The sequence below is a fragment of the Scyliorhinus torazame genome, chromosome 13, assembly GCF_047496885.1.
Source record: "Scyliorhinus torazame isolate Kashiwa2021f chromosome 13, sScyTor2.1, whole genome shotgun sequence".
In the NCBI taxonomy this organism is placed as follows: domain Eukaryota; kingdom Metazoa; phylum Chordata; class Chondrichthyes; order Carcharhiniformes; family Scyliorhinidae; genus Scyliorhinus; species Scyliorhinus torazame.
The window spans coordinates 89187818-89200772 of NC_092719.1; the positions used below are offsets into that span (position 1 = coordinate 89187818).

The 12955-nt window shown below is 50.5% G+C and overlaps 1 protein-coding gene across 1 annotated transcript in view; it reads left to right on the top strand.

Moving 5' to 3' along the window:
- LOC140388180 (dynein axonemal heavy chain 3-like) overlaps nt 1-12955 on the top strand; it is a 1528048-nt gene that overhangs the window by 1311602 nt on the left and 203491 nt on the right. Inside the window, exon 70 of the mRNA XM_072471941.1 lies at nt 3351-3644. Coding sequence (XP_072328042.1) covers nt 3351-3644 — 294 coding nt within the window. The remainder of the gene's footprint in view (nt 1-3350; nt 3645-12955) is intronic.

The following is a 12955-nucleotide window of genomic DNA, read 5'->3' on the forward strand; positions in this document are numbered from 1 at the left end:
AGCCACAGTGCTAACCACTATGGCTTCATAGTGCTAACCACTTGCTTCAACCCTCATGATTCACTAGGAAAGGTAAATGGTGAACTCTGTATCCGTGCACTCTGGGAAATGACAGTTTGTTCAACAGCACAAATACTGGGCGGGATTCTCCGACCCCCGCCGTGTCTGAAAATCGCCAGGGGGGGGGCGTGAATCCCGCCCCCGCCGGCCGCCGAATTCTCCAGCACCGGAGATTCGGGGGGGGGGTGGGAATCGCGCCGGTCAGCGCCCCCCCGCCCCGGCAATTCTCCGGCCCGCGATGGGCCAAAGTCCCACTGCTTTTATGCCAGTCCCGCCGGCGTAAATTAAACGTGGTCACTTATCGGCAGGACCTGGCGGCGCGGGCGGGCTCCGGGGTCCTGGGGCGGGGGGGGGGGGCGTGGGGCGATCGGGGCCCACCGATCCGCGGGCGGGCCTGTGCCGTGGGGGCCCTCTTTTCCTACGCCTCCGCCATGGCCGACGCATAGTGAAACCCCCCCGCGAATGCGCGGGGATGATGTCAGCAGTCGCTGACGCTCCCGCGCATGCACGGACTCGCGCCGGCCGGTGGAGTCCCTTCGGCCCCGGCTTTGCGTGGCGCCAAATGCTTTCCACGCCAGCCGGCGGGGCGCCAACCACTCCGTCCGCACCTTTGGGGCGGCCCGACGCCGGATTGGTTCACGCCACTCCGTCCCGCCGAGACCCTCCGCCCCGCCGGGTAGGGGAGAATCCCGCCTACTCTGTCAAAAGGGCTTGATGCAATGTTGCCACTTTAATGAGAAACCTTCAGTGGACACCGAGATGTACACATGGTTGGAGAGAGCATCATGGCTGCAGGTCTTTTGCTTTGCTACGGGAAATAAAGTCAGCCTTCTCATTTTGAGCAACATTCATAGCTACCCCTCCAACGCTAGTGAGCACGCCTAACTCCATGTTGTCTTGTATGGAATAGAGGTTACGAATGCACTTTGCAGACACTTAGAATCATAGAATTTACAGTGCTGATTGAGGCCATTCGGCCCATCGAGTCTGCATCGGCCCTTGGAAAGAGCACCCTACTTAAGCCCACACCTCCAACCTATCCCCGTAACCCAACCTCACATTCTTGGACACTAATTGCTTTTTAGCACGGCCAATCCACCTAACCTGCACATCTTTGTAAAGAACTAAAAATAGCACACACGAACGGGCCCTTCGGCCCTCCAAGCCCGCCCCGATCATGATGCCTGTCAAAACTAAAATCTTGTACACTTCCGTAGTCCTCTATGCCCATCCTATTCAAGTCTTTGTCAAGACTTAAATGTCACGATCGTACCTACTTCCACCAGGAGTCTCCCATCTTCTCACATAGCCACGAATGGATCCTGTGCAGGTCCAAGCACAAATCTATCATGATCTGCTGGATCAACATCTCCAAGGCATCCACCACTCTTCTCATGGAGGCCCTGAGAAGCGCTCGCATGTTGCAGCCACGACATCAAGCAGAACGTGGACTATTCCATCCTTCGTTCTGATTTGCTGACTGCCTCACACAATTCTACCTGATTTTCTGCTGCCTGTCGTTGCATCTCCAGCAAGTGAGAGATGGCTTTGCCCAGAGGCTCATCACCCAGCTCAGACTTAGCGTGTGCCTGTTCTCCAACAGTCCTCCGAGTGCCTGTTCTCCAACAATCCTCCGAGTGCCAGAGACCTGGGCTGCCACTGCCTTTGGTATTCCTCCGAATGTGACCCCAAGCCTACTCCATAACTAGGACCCATTGAGCTGGTGGAAAGTACAAGTGAATGTAGTATGGGTGTTCTGGGGCTTATGTTGGCTGTGCTGTCCTGTCAGGATCTGCTGCTGCCTGTCATGATCAGACTGAATACAACATTGAAAGTCATTCACAGAGAATGTCAGGATGGGATCAACTCATGGGGGGGGGGGGGGGGTGGGGGGGGGGGGGGTCGGGGGGGCTTGCTTGCGAGAGCCCATCCCCAATCTTGCCTTCCCCACAAGGGCAATCTCTGTCCTCACCCACCAAATCGATTGAATGTGATGAGAAGAAATTTTGGGAAGAGTTTGGGAAGCAAGCAAGTCTGCTGTGCCCTCTCCAGTAAGGATTGAGGATGAAGTTTGTGTAGCATGAGATGTTGATGATGTTAAAGTACCTGTGAGATAATCAATGTTGATGTGACCCTGCTCATATTATGTGAGATCCCTGAGCAGTGTAACACTTTGAGTGCCATTATGAGAGTATGAGATTGGAGTGAAGAGAAGGTTGATTTACCCTGACAGAGTGGATGAGATCATTCATCCCCTTCCCATCCTGGGTTGCATTTCTCAGGTGTATGCCCAACAAGCTGACCTCCCTTGCAATCGCCTCCCAGGTCGGCGAGATGAGGCTGATTGGCGTCCTGCTATCCCTCAAGTAGAGAACATCCCAGCGCTGGTGGACTCCACACATGATGGCCTCAAGGGAGTCAACGTGAAGCCTGATGCAGCTTGGTGTTGGATGCGGCCATATTGAAACGTGTCCTCCACACAGCGGTGCTGAATAGACTGTCTTTGTATGGCTTTTAAGTATGGCACCAGGAACTTTGGCCCTATTAGGTAACGGTGGGGCGATGAATGAGTACCCACTGGGAGCACGGTAGCATTGTGAATAGCACAATTGCTTCACAGCTCCAGGGTCCCGGGTTCGATTCCGGCTTGGGTCACTGCCTGTGCGGAGTCTGCACATCCTCCCCGTGTGTGTGTGGGTTTCCTCCCGGTGCTCCGGTTTCCTCCCACAGTCCAAAGATGTGCAGGTTAGGTGGATTGGCCATGATAAATTGCCCTTAGTGTCCAAAATTGCCCTTAGTGTTGGGTGGGGTTACTGGGTTCTGGGGATAGGGTGGAGGTGCTGAACGTGGGTAGGGTGCTCTTTCCAAGAGCCGGTGCAGACTCGATGGGCCGAATGGCCTCCTTCTGCACTGTAAATTCTATTCTACCCATCCCACCATGTGACTCGGAGAGCTAATAGCCAATACATAATTAATGAGCTTCCGAGGATGAAATCGGATGAACATTCCTCCATGGTGCCCAGGGGGAAACACACCATGAAACTCGCTCCCCACTACACTTAGTCTCCGAAATGGAAAATATCTGTCATTCTGTCGGGTTATGCCAGGTTTCGTCTGGTTCAGTGGGGTTCAGTCCGGTCATGTTCTGTCTCTGTCTGGTCCAGTCCAATTCTGTGTGGTTCAGTCTGGTTCTCTCCAGTTCAATCTGGTTTAGTCCGGTTCTGTCTGGTTCAGTGGACTGTACAGAGAGCTGGCCAGCATGGTCTCTGCTATGCTTTCTTGTTTTCCAGGCTGCTGAGGAGGGTACCTGGGTTGTTCTTCAGAATTGTCACCTCGCCAGTAGCTGGCTGCCTGAGTTGGAGCGAATCTGTGAAGAAGTGATCACCGACAGTGACGGAACCAAGCCGCAATTCCGCTTGTGGCTCACCAGCTATCCATCCAGAGACTTCCCTGTTTCCATGTTACAGAACGGAATCAAAATGACCAACGAGCCACCACAGGGACTGCGAGCAAATTTGCTGAGGTCCTACCTAAATGATCCCATCTCTGACCCACATTTCTTCAGTGACTGCAATAAACCAGAGGTAAGGACTGCCTCTCTGGGGCTCTCTTTCCCCAGATACTGCTGTATTGTGAAATTCAATCCCTGTCTTGCTAACTCCGTTTATATCTGCCTTATGAGTACAGAGGGTCATGGATTCTCTTCCTCCACTAGGATTAGGAAACGTTAAAGGGGTGACAGCAACGGCAAACATTCAAAGACCGCATGGGTGAACTGCAGCAACTATTTATTCCTGTTGGGGGCAGCACGGTGGCGCCGTGGATAGCATTGCTGCCTCACGCGCAAAGGTCCCAGGTTTGATCCCGGCTCTGGGTCAGTGTCCGTATGGAGTTTGCACATTCTCCCCATGTTTGCATGCATTTTGCCCCCACAACCTCAAGATGTGCAGGTTAGGTGGATTGGCCACGCTAAATTGCCCTTAGTGTCCAAAAAAGGTTAGGAGGGGTTATTGGGTTATGGGGATAGAGTGGAAGTGAGGGCTTAAGTGGGTCGGTGCAGACTCGATGGGCCAAATGGCCTCCTTCTGCACTGTATGTTCTATGTTCTAAAAGGGAAATTATGCTTGACAAATCTACTGGAATTCTTTGAGGATGTAACTAGTAGAGTTGACGAGGGGGAGCCAGTGAATGTGGTTTATTTGGACTTCCAGAAGGTTTTTGACAAAGTTCCACATAAGAGCTTAGCGTGTAACATTAAAGCGCATGGGATTGGGATAGTGTATCGAGATGGATTGAAAACTGGTTGGAAGACAGGAAACAATGAGTAGGAATAAATGGGTCTTTTTCCAAATGGGAGGCAGTGACTAATGGTGTACTACAGGAATTGGTGCTGGCACCCCAGATTTAGATGAGGGAACTAAATGGAATAGAACAAAGAACAAAGAAATGTACAGCACAGGAACAGGCCCTTCGGCCCTCCAAGTCCGTGCCGACCATGCTGCCCGACTAAACTACAATCTTCTACACTTCCTGGGTCCGTATCTCTCTATTCCCATCCTATTCATGTATTTGTCAAGATGCCCCTTAAATGTCACTATTGTCCCTGCTTCCACCACCTCCTCCGGTAGCGAGTTCCAGGCACCCACTACCCTCTGTGTAAAAAACTTGCCTCGTACATCTACTCTAAACCTTGCCGCTCTCACCTTAAACCTATGCCCCCTAGTAATTGACCCCTCTACCCTGGGGAAAAGCCTCTGACTACCCACTCTGTCTATGCCCCTCATAATTTTGTAGACAATGACACAAAGCTGGGTGGGAGAGTGAACTCTGAGGAGGATACAGACATCCTTCAATGTGATTTGAACAAGTTGAGTGAGTGGACAAATGAATGGCAGATGCAGTATAATGTGGAGGTTAATGTGGATCAATGTGAGGTTATCCACTTTGCTAGCAAAAGCAAGAAGGCAGATTATCTGAAAGGGTACAGATTGAGAGAGGGGAATGTGCAATGAGACCTGGGTGTTCTTGTACACCAGCCGCTGAAAGTAACCATGCAGGTGCAACAGGCGGTAAAGAAGGTAAATGGTATGTTGGCAGTCGATTTCGGCGGGAGAACAGCTGGTGAGTGGTGAGTCAGTTTCAGCGTGAGCATTGCGGAAGGAGGTTGCTGGGAGGTAAGTCAACCTTTAAAAGCACTTCTCTTTGCAGGGGCAGGCCAGTCGATTTCGGCGGCGTGAGAGCAGCTGGTGAGTGGTTAGTCAATTTCAGCGGGAGCATTGCGGAAGGAGGTTGCTGGGAGGTAAGTCAACCTTTAAAAGCACTTCTCTTTGCAGGGGCAGGCCAGTCGATTTCGGCGGCGTGAGAGCAGCTGGTTAGTCAATTTCAGCGGGAGCATTGCGGAAGGAGGTTGCTGGGAGGTAAGTCAACCTTTAAAAGCACTTCTCTTTGCAGGGGCAGGCCAGTCGATTTCGGCGGGAGAACAGCTGGTGAGTGGTGAGTCAGTTTCAGCGGGAGCATTGCGGAAGGAGGTTGCTGGGAGGTAAGTCAACCTTTAAAAGCACTTCTCTTTGCAGGGGCAGGCCAGTCGATTTCGGCGGCGTGAGAGCAGCTGGTTAGTCAATTTCAGCGGGAGCATTGCGGAAGGAGGTTGCTGGGAGGTAAGTCAACCTTTAAAAGCACTTCTCTTTGCAGGGGCAGGCCAGTCGATTTCGGCGGCGTGAGAGCAGCTGGTTAGTCAATTTCAGCGGGAGCATTGCGGAAGGAGGTTGCTGGGAGGTAAGTCAACCTTTAAAAGCACTTCTCTTTGCAGGGGCAGGCCAGTCGATTTCGGCGGCGTGAGAGCAGCTGGTTAGTCAATTTCAGCGGGAGCATTGCGGAAGGAGGGTGCTGGGAGGTAAGTCAACCTTTAAAAGCACTTCTCTTTGCAGGGGCAGGCCAGTCGATTTCGGCGGCGTGAGAGCAGCTGGTGAGTCAGTTTCAGCGGGAGCATTGCGGAAGGAGGGTGCTGGGAGGTAAGTCAACCTTTAAAAGCACTTCTCTTTGCAGGGGCAGGCCAGTCGATTTCCGCGGCGTGAGAGCAGCTGGTGAGTCAGTTTCAGCGGGAGCATTGCGGAAGGAGGTTGCTGGGAGGTAAGTCAACCTTTAAAAGCACTTCTCTTTGCAGGGGCAGGCCAGTCGATTTCGGCGGGAGAACAGCTGGTGAGTGGTGAGTCAGTTTCAGCGGGAGCATTGCGGAAGGAGGTTGCTGGGAGGTAAGTCAACCTTTAAAAGCACTTCTCTTTGCAGGGGCAGGCCAGTCGATTTTGGCGGCGTGAGAGCAGCTGGTGAGTGGTTAGTCAATTTCAGCGGGAGCATTGCGGAAGGAGGTTGCTGGGAGGTAAGTCAACCTTTAAAAGCACTTCTCTTTGCAGGGGCAGGCCAGTCGATTTCGGCGGCGTGAGAGCAGCTGGTGAGTCAGTTTCAGCGGGAGCATTGCGGAAGGAGGTTGCTGGGAGGTAAGTCAACCTTTAAAAGCACTTCTCTTTGCAGGGGCAGGCCAGTCGATTTTGGCGGGAGTGGAGCTGGCTGGTTAGTCAATTTCAGCAGGAGCTGAGAATTTTTCTTTTTTTTTTAAATTAGTTTTTTAGGCGGGAACAGGAAGTCGACCCGCGGACGTCTGGGAAGACCCTCACCAATAAATTCTGGTGGAGAGGAAACCCGAGACACTACACGTGTAGTGTCTCCCACCCGCCCTCCTCCTCTAACCTAATAATAAAACCCATTGGTCTGAGGTAAGTACCATATTTTTATTATATTATTATTATTTTTTATAAAAATTTAATTTAGTTGTTAGCCAGATCTTGGTAGAAAGTTAGAGGAATGTCAGGGAAGGGAGTGTAATGTTCCTCCTGCAGGATGTTTGAGGTGAGGGATGCAGTTAGTGTCCCTGCTGATTTTACCTGCAGGAAGTGCTGCCATCTCCAGCTCCTCCAAGACCGAGTTAGGGAACTGGAGCTGGAGTTGGAAGAACTTCGGATCATTCGGGAGGCAGAAGGGGTCATAGATAGCAGCTTCAGGGAATTAGTTACACCAAAGATTGGAGATAGGTGGGTAACTGTAAGAGGGACTGGGAAAAAACAGTCAGTGCAGGGATCCCCTGCGGTCGTTCCCCTGAGAAACAAGTATACCGCTTTGGATACTTGTGGGGGGGACGACTTACCAGGGGTAAGCCATGGGGTACGGGCCTCTGGCACGGAGTCTGTCCCTGTTGCTCAGAAGGGAAGGGGGGAGAGGAGCAGAGCATTAGTAATTGGGGACTCTATAGTCAGGGGCACAGATAGGAGATTTTGTGGGAGCGTGAGAGACTCACGTTTGGTATGTTGCCTCCCAGGTGCAAGGGTACGTGATGTCTCGGATCGTGTTTTCCGGGTCCTTAGGGGGGAGGGGGAGCAGCCCCAAGTCGTGGTCCACATTGGCACCAACGACATAGGTAGGAAAGGGGACAAGGATGTCAGGCAGGCTTTCAGGGAGCTAGGATGGAAGCTCAGAACTAGAACGAACAGAGTTGTTATCTCTGGGTTGTTGCCTGTGCCACGTGATAGTGAGATGAGGAATAGGGAGAGAGAGCATTTAAACACGTGGCTACAGGGATGGTGCAGGCGGGAGGGTTTCAGATTTTTGGATAACTGGGGCTCTTTCTGGGGAAGGTGGGACCTCTACAGACAGGATGGTCTACATCTGAACCTGAGGGGCACAATTACCTGGGGGGGAGATTTGTTAGTGCTCTTTGGGGGGGTTTAAACTAATGCAGCAGGGGCATGGGAACCTGGATTGTAGTTTTAGGGTAAGGGAGAATGAGAGTATAGAGGTCAGGAGCACAGATTTGACGTCGCAGGAGGGGGCCAGCGTTCAGGTAGGTGGTTTGAAGTGTGTCTACTTCAATGCCAGGAGTATACGAAACAAGGTAGGGGAACTGGCAGCGTGGGTTGGTACCTGGGACTTCGATGTTGTGGCCATTTCGGAGACATGGATAGAGCAGGGACAGGAATGGATGTTGCAGGTTCCGGGGTTTAGGTGTTTTAGTAAGCTCAGAGAAGGAGGCAAAAGAGGGGGAGGTGTGGCGCTGCTAGTCAAGAGCAGTATTACGGTGGCGGAGAGGATGCTAGATGGGGACTCTTCTTCCGAGGTAGTATTGGCTGAAGTTAGAAACAGGAAAGGAGAGGTCACCCTGTTGGGAGTTTTTTATAGGCCTCCTAATAGTTCTAGGGATGTAGAGGAAAGGATGGCGAAGATGATTCTGGATATGAGCGAAAGTAACAGGGTAGTTATTATGGGAGACTTTAACTTTCCAAATATTGACTGGAAAATATATAGTTCGAGTACAATAGATGGGTCGTTTTTTGTACAGTGTGTGCAGGAGGGTTTCCTGAAACAATATGTTGACAGGCCAACAAGAGGCGAGGCCACGTTGGATTTGGTTTTGGGTAATGAACCAGGCCAGGTGTTGGATTTGGAGGTAGGAGAGCACTTTGGGGACAGTGACCACAATTCGGTGACGTTTACGTTAATGATGGAAAGGGATAAGTATACACCGCAGGGCAAGAGTTATAGCTGGGGGAAGGGCAATTATGATGCCATTAGACGTGACTTGGGGGGATAAGGTGGAGAAGTAGGCTGCAAGTGTTGGGCACACTGGATAAGTGGGGCTTGTTCAAGGATCAGCTACTGCGTGTTCTTGATAAGTATGTACCGGTCAGACAGGGAGGAAGGCGTCGAGCGAGGGAACCGTGGTTTACCAAGGAAGTGGAATCTCTTGTTAAGAGGAAGAAGAAGGCCTATGTGAAGATGAGGTGTGAAGTTTCGGTTGGGGCGATGGAGAGTTACAAGGTAGCGAGGAAGGATCTAAAGAGAGAGCTAAGACGAGCAAGGAGGGGACATGAGAAGTATTTGGCAGGAAGGATCAAGGAAAACCCAAAAGCTTTCTATAGGTATGTCAGGAATAAGCGAATGACTAGGGAAAGAGTAGGACCAGTCAAGGACAGGGATGGGAAATTGTGTGTGGAGTCTGAAGAGATAGGCGAGATACTAAATGAATATTTTTCGTCAGTATTCACTCAGGAAAAAGATAATGTTGTGGAGGAGAATGCTGAGCCCCAGGCTAATAGAATAGATGGCATTGAGGTACGTAGGGAAGAGGTGTTGGCAATTCTGGACAGGCTGAAAATAGATAAGTCCCCGGGACCTGATGGGATTTATCCTAGGATTCTATGGGAGGCCAGGGAAGAGATTGCTGGACCTTTGGCTTTGATTTTTATGTCATCATTGGCTACAGGAATAGTGCCAGAGGACTGGAGGACAGCAAATGTGGTCCCTTTGTTCAAAAGGGGAGCAGAGACAACCCCGGCAACTATAGACCGGTGAGCCTCACGTCTGTAGTGGGTAAAGTCTTGGAGGGGATTATAAGGGACAAGATTTATAATCATCTAGATAGGAATAATATGATCAGGGATAGTCAGCATGGCTTTGTGAAGGGTAGGTCATGCCTCACAAACCTTATTGAGTTCTTTGAGAAGGTGACTGAACAGGTAGACGAGGGTAGAGCAGTTGATGTGGTGTATATGGATTTCAGCAAAGCGTTTGATAAGGTTCCCCACGGTAGGCTATTGCAAAAAATACGGAGGCTGGGGATTGAGGGTGATTTAGAGATGTGGATCAGAAATTGGCTAGCTGAAAGAAGACAGAGGGTGGTGGTTGATGGGAAATGTTCAGAATGGAGTACAGTCACAAGTGGAGTACCACAAGGATCTGTTCTGGGGCCGTTGCTGTTTGTCATTTTTATCAATGACCTAGAGGAAGGCGCAGAAGGGTGGGTGAGTAAATTTGCAGACGATACTAAAGTCGGTGGTGTTGTCGATAGTGTGGAAGGATGTAGCAGGTTACAGAGGGATATAGATAAGCTGCAGAGCTGGGCTGAGAGGTGGCAAATGGAGTTTAATGTAGAGAAGTGTGAGGTGATTCACTTTGGAAGGAATAACAGGAATGCGGAATATTTGGCTAATGGTAAAGTTCTTGAAAGTGTGGCTGAGCAGAGGGATCTAGGTGTCCATGTACATAGATCCCTGAAAGTTGCCACCCAGGTTGATAGGGTTGTGAAGAAGGCCTATGGAGTAAAGGTAGAGGGATTGAGTTCCGGAGTCGGGAGGTCATGTTGCAGCTGTACAGAACTCTGGTCCGGCCGCATTTGGAGTATTGCGTACAGTTCTGGTCACCGCATTATAGGAAGGACGTGGAGGCTTTGGAGCGGGTGCAGAGGAGATTTACCAGGATGTTGCCTGGTATGGAGGGAAAATCTTATGAGGAAAGGCTGACGGACTTGAGGTTGTTTTCGTTGGAGAGAAGAAGGTTAAGAGGAGACTTAATAGAGGCATACAAAATGATCAGGGGGTTGGATAGGGTGGACAGTGAGAGCCTTCTCCCGCGGATGGATATGGCTGGCACGAGGGGACATAACTTTAAACTGAGGGGTAATAGATATAGGACAGAGGTCAGAGGTAGGTTCTTTACGCAAAGAGTAGTGAGGCCGTGGAATGCCCTACCTGCTACAGTAGTGAACTCGCCAACATTGAGGGCATTTAAAAGTTTATTGGATGAACATATGGATGATAATGGCATAGTGTAGGTTAGATGGCTTTTGTTTCGGTGCAACATCGTGGGCCGAAGGGCCTGTACTGCGCTGTATTGTTCTATGTTCTATGTTCTATGTTCATTGCGAGAGGATTCGAGTACAGGAGCAGGGATGTCTTGTTGCAATGAGACAGGGGCCTTGGTGAGGCCAAACCTGAATATTGTGTACAGTTTGGGTACCCTTATCTGAGGAAGGATGTTCTTGCTCTAGAGAAAGTGCAGCAAAGGTTTACCAGACTGGTTCCTGGGCTGGTGGGACTGACGTCTGAGGAGAGATTGAGTTGGGTGGGGTTATATACGCTGGAGTGCAGAAGAATGAGGGGGGATCTAAGAGAAACCTATAAAATTATAACAGGACTAGACAAGGGAGATGCAGAAAGGATGTTCCCGATAGTGGGGGGTGTCCAGAACCAGGGGTCACAGTCTGAGGATACGAGATAGACTGAGGAGAAATCTCTGTTAGCCTGTGGAATTCATTACCACAGAAAGCAGCTGAGACCACAACATTATGGGCGGGATCCTCCGCTTCGCCGGCAGTGCACTCACGCCCCTGGATTTTCCGACGGCGTGGGGGTGGCCACAATGGAAAACCGCATTGGCCAGCTGCCGGGATGGAGGATCCCACTACCAGCGGGGGAACGCCGTGCCAGAAAACGGGTCTGCCGTGACGCAGAATCCCGCCCTGTACATTTTTTAGGAGTTAGATATAGCTCTTGGGGCTAAAGGGATCAAAAGATTTTGGGGGAAAGTGGGAACACGCTATTGAGTTGAATGATCATATTGAATGGCGCAGCCGGCTCAAAGGGCTGAATGGCCGCTTCCTGCTCCTATTTTCTATGTTTCTACAGAAAGTAGGTTAATTGTTCATTCTGGATTACTCAGTGTTCCAAAACTCTTGTCTTTTGAATTTAATCCTAACAGACAGACAAGACATTGGCTTGTCCAAAGATGTGCAGGTTTGACCGGGTACGAAAGAGAAAATGCTGGAAAATCTCAGCAGGTCTGGCAGCATCTGTCGGGGGAGAAAAGAGCAAACGTTTCGAGTCCGATGACTCTTTGTCAAAGCGAACAGACAGAGAAAGTGGGAAATATTTATACTGTGGAGTGAGAATGAAAGATGAGTCATAACCACAGAGACCCAGGGAAACCGGGTGCTAATGGCCACAGAAACTAAGGGGAAAAGAGTGATAATGGCAGTCCCCAGAGAGAACAAAAGATGTGAAAGGACAAACAGCAGAGAAACTGACATCAGAGGATGAACTGTAGATGTGGGGGGAGGGGAGGGGAAGCAAAGAGGAGAAATGTGGATAAGATGGAGGGGGGGGGGGGAATTAAATTAAGAAAGAAAGAAATGGTAAAAGACAGTTAAAATGAAATGAAAACAAATGGGTCGAGGTGGGGTAGAGCTGATCATCTGAAGTTGTTGAATTCGACGTTGAGACCGGAAGGCTGGAGCGTGCCTAACTGGAAGATGAGATGTTGCGCTTCACTGGAACATTGCAGCAGGCCAACAACAGACATGTGGGCATGGGAGCAGGATCTTTTGTTAAAATGGCAAGCAACAGGAAGGTCAGGGTCCTGAATGCACACAGACCGAAGATGCTCAGCAAAGTGATCACCCATTTGTGTTTGGTCTGTTTAGCGCAGGGCTAAATCGCTGGCTTTCAAAGCAGACCAAGGCAGGCCAGCAACACGGTTCGATTCCCGTAACAGCCTCCCCGAACAGGTGCCGGAATGTGGCGACTAGGGGCTTTTCACAGTAACTTCATTTGAAGCCTACTTGTGACAATAAGCGATTTTCATTTCATTTCTCTCCGATATAGGGGAGTCCACATTGGGAGCTGCGAATGCAGTAGACCAAATTGGAAGAGATGCAAGTGAAACGCTGCTTAACCTGGAATGAGTGTTTTGGGCCTGGAATGTTAAGCATGGAAGAGGTAAAGGGGCAGGTGTTACACCTTCTGCGATTGCCTGGGAAGGTGCCATGGGTGATGGGAGAGGTACTGGGTATGGTGGAGGAGTGGACTAGAATGTCTCGGAGGGAAGGGTCTCTGCGGAATGCTGACAGAGGGAGTGAAGGGAAGATGTGTTTGGTGGTGACATCACGCTGGAGTTGGCAAAAATGGCGGAAGATTATGCTTTGCATACGGAGGCTGGGGGGATGAAATGTGAGAACGAGGGGGACTTTATCCTTGTTCTGGGAGGGAGTGGAGGGGGCGAGGGTAGTGGCGCG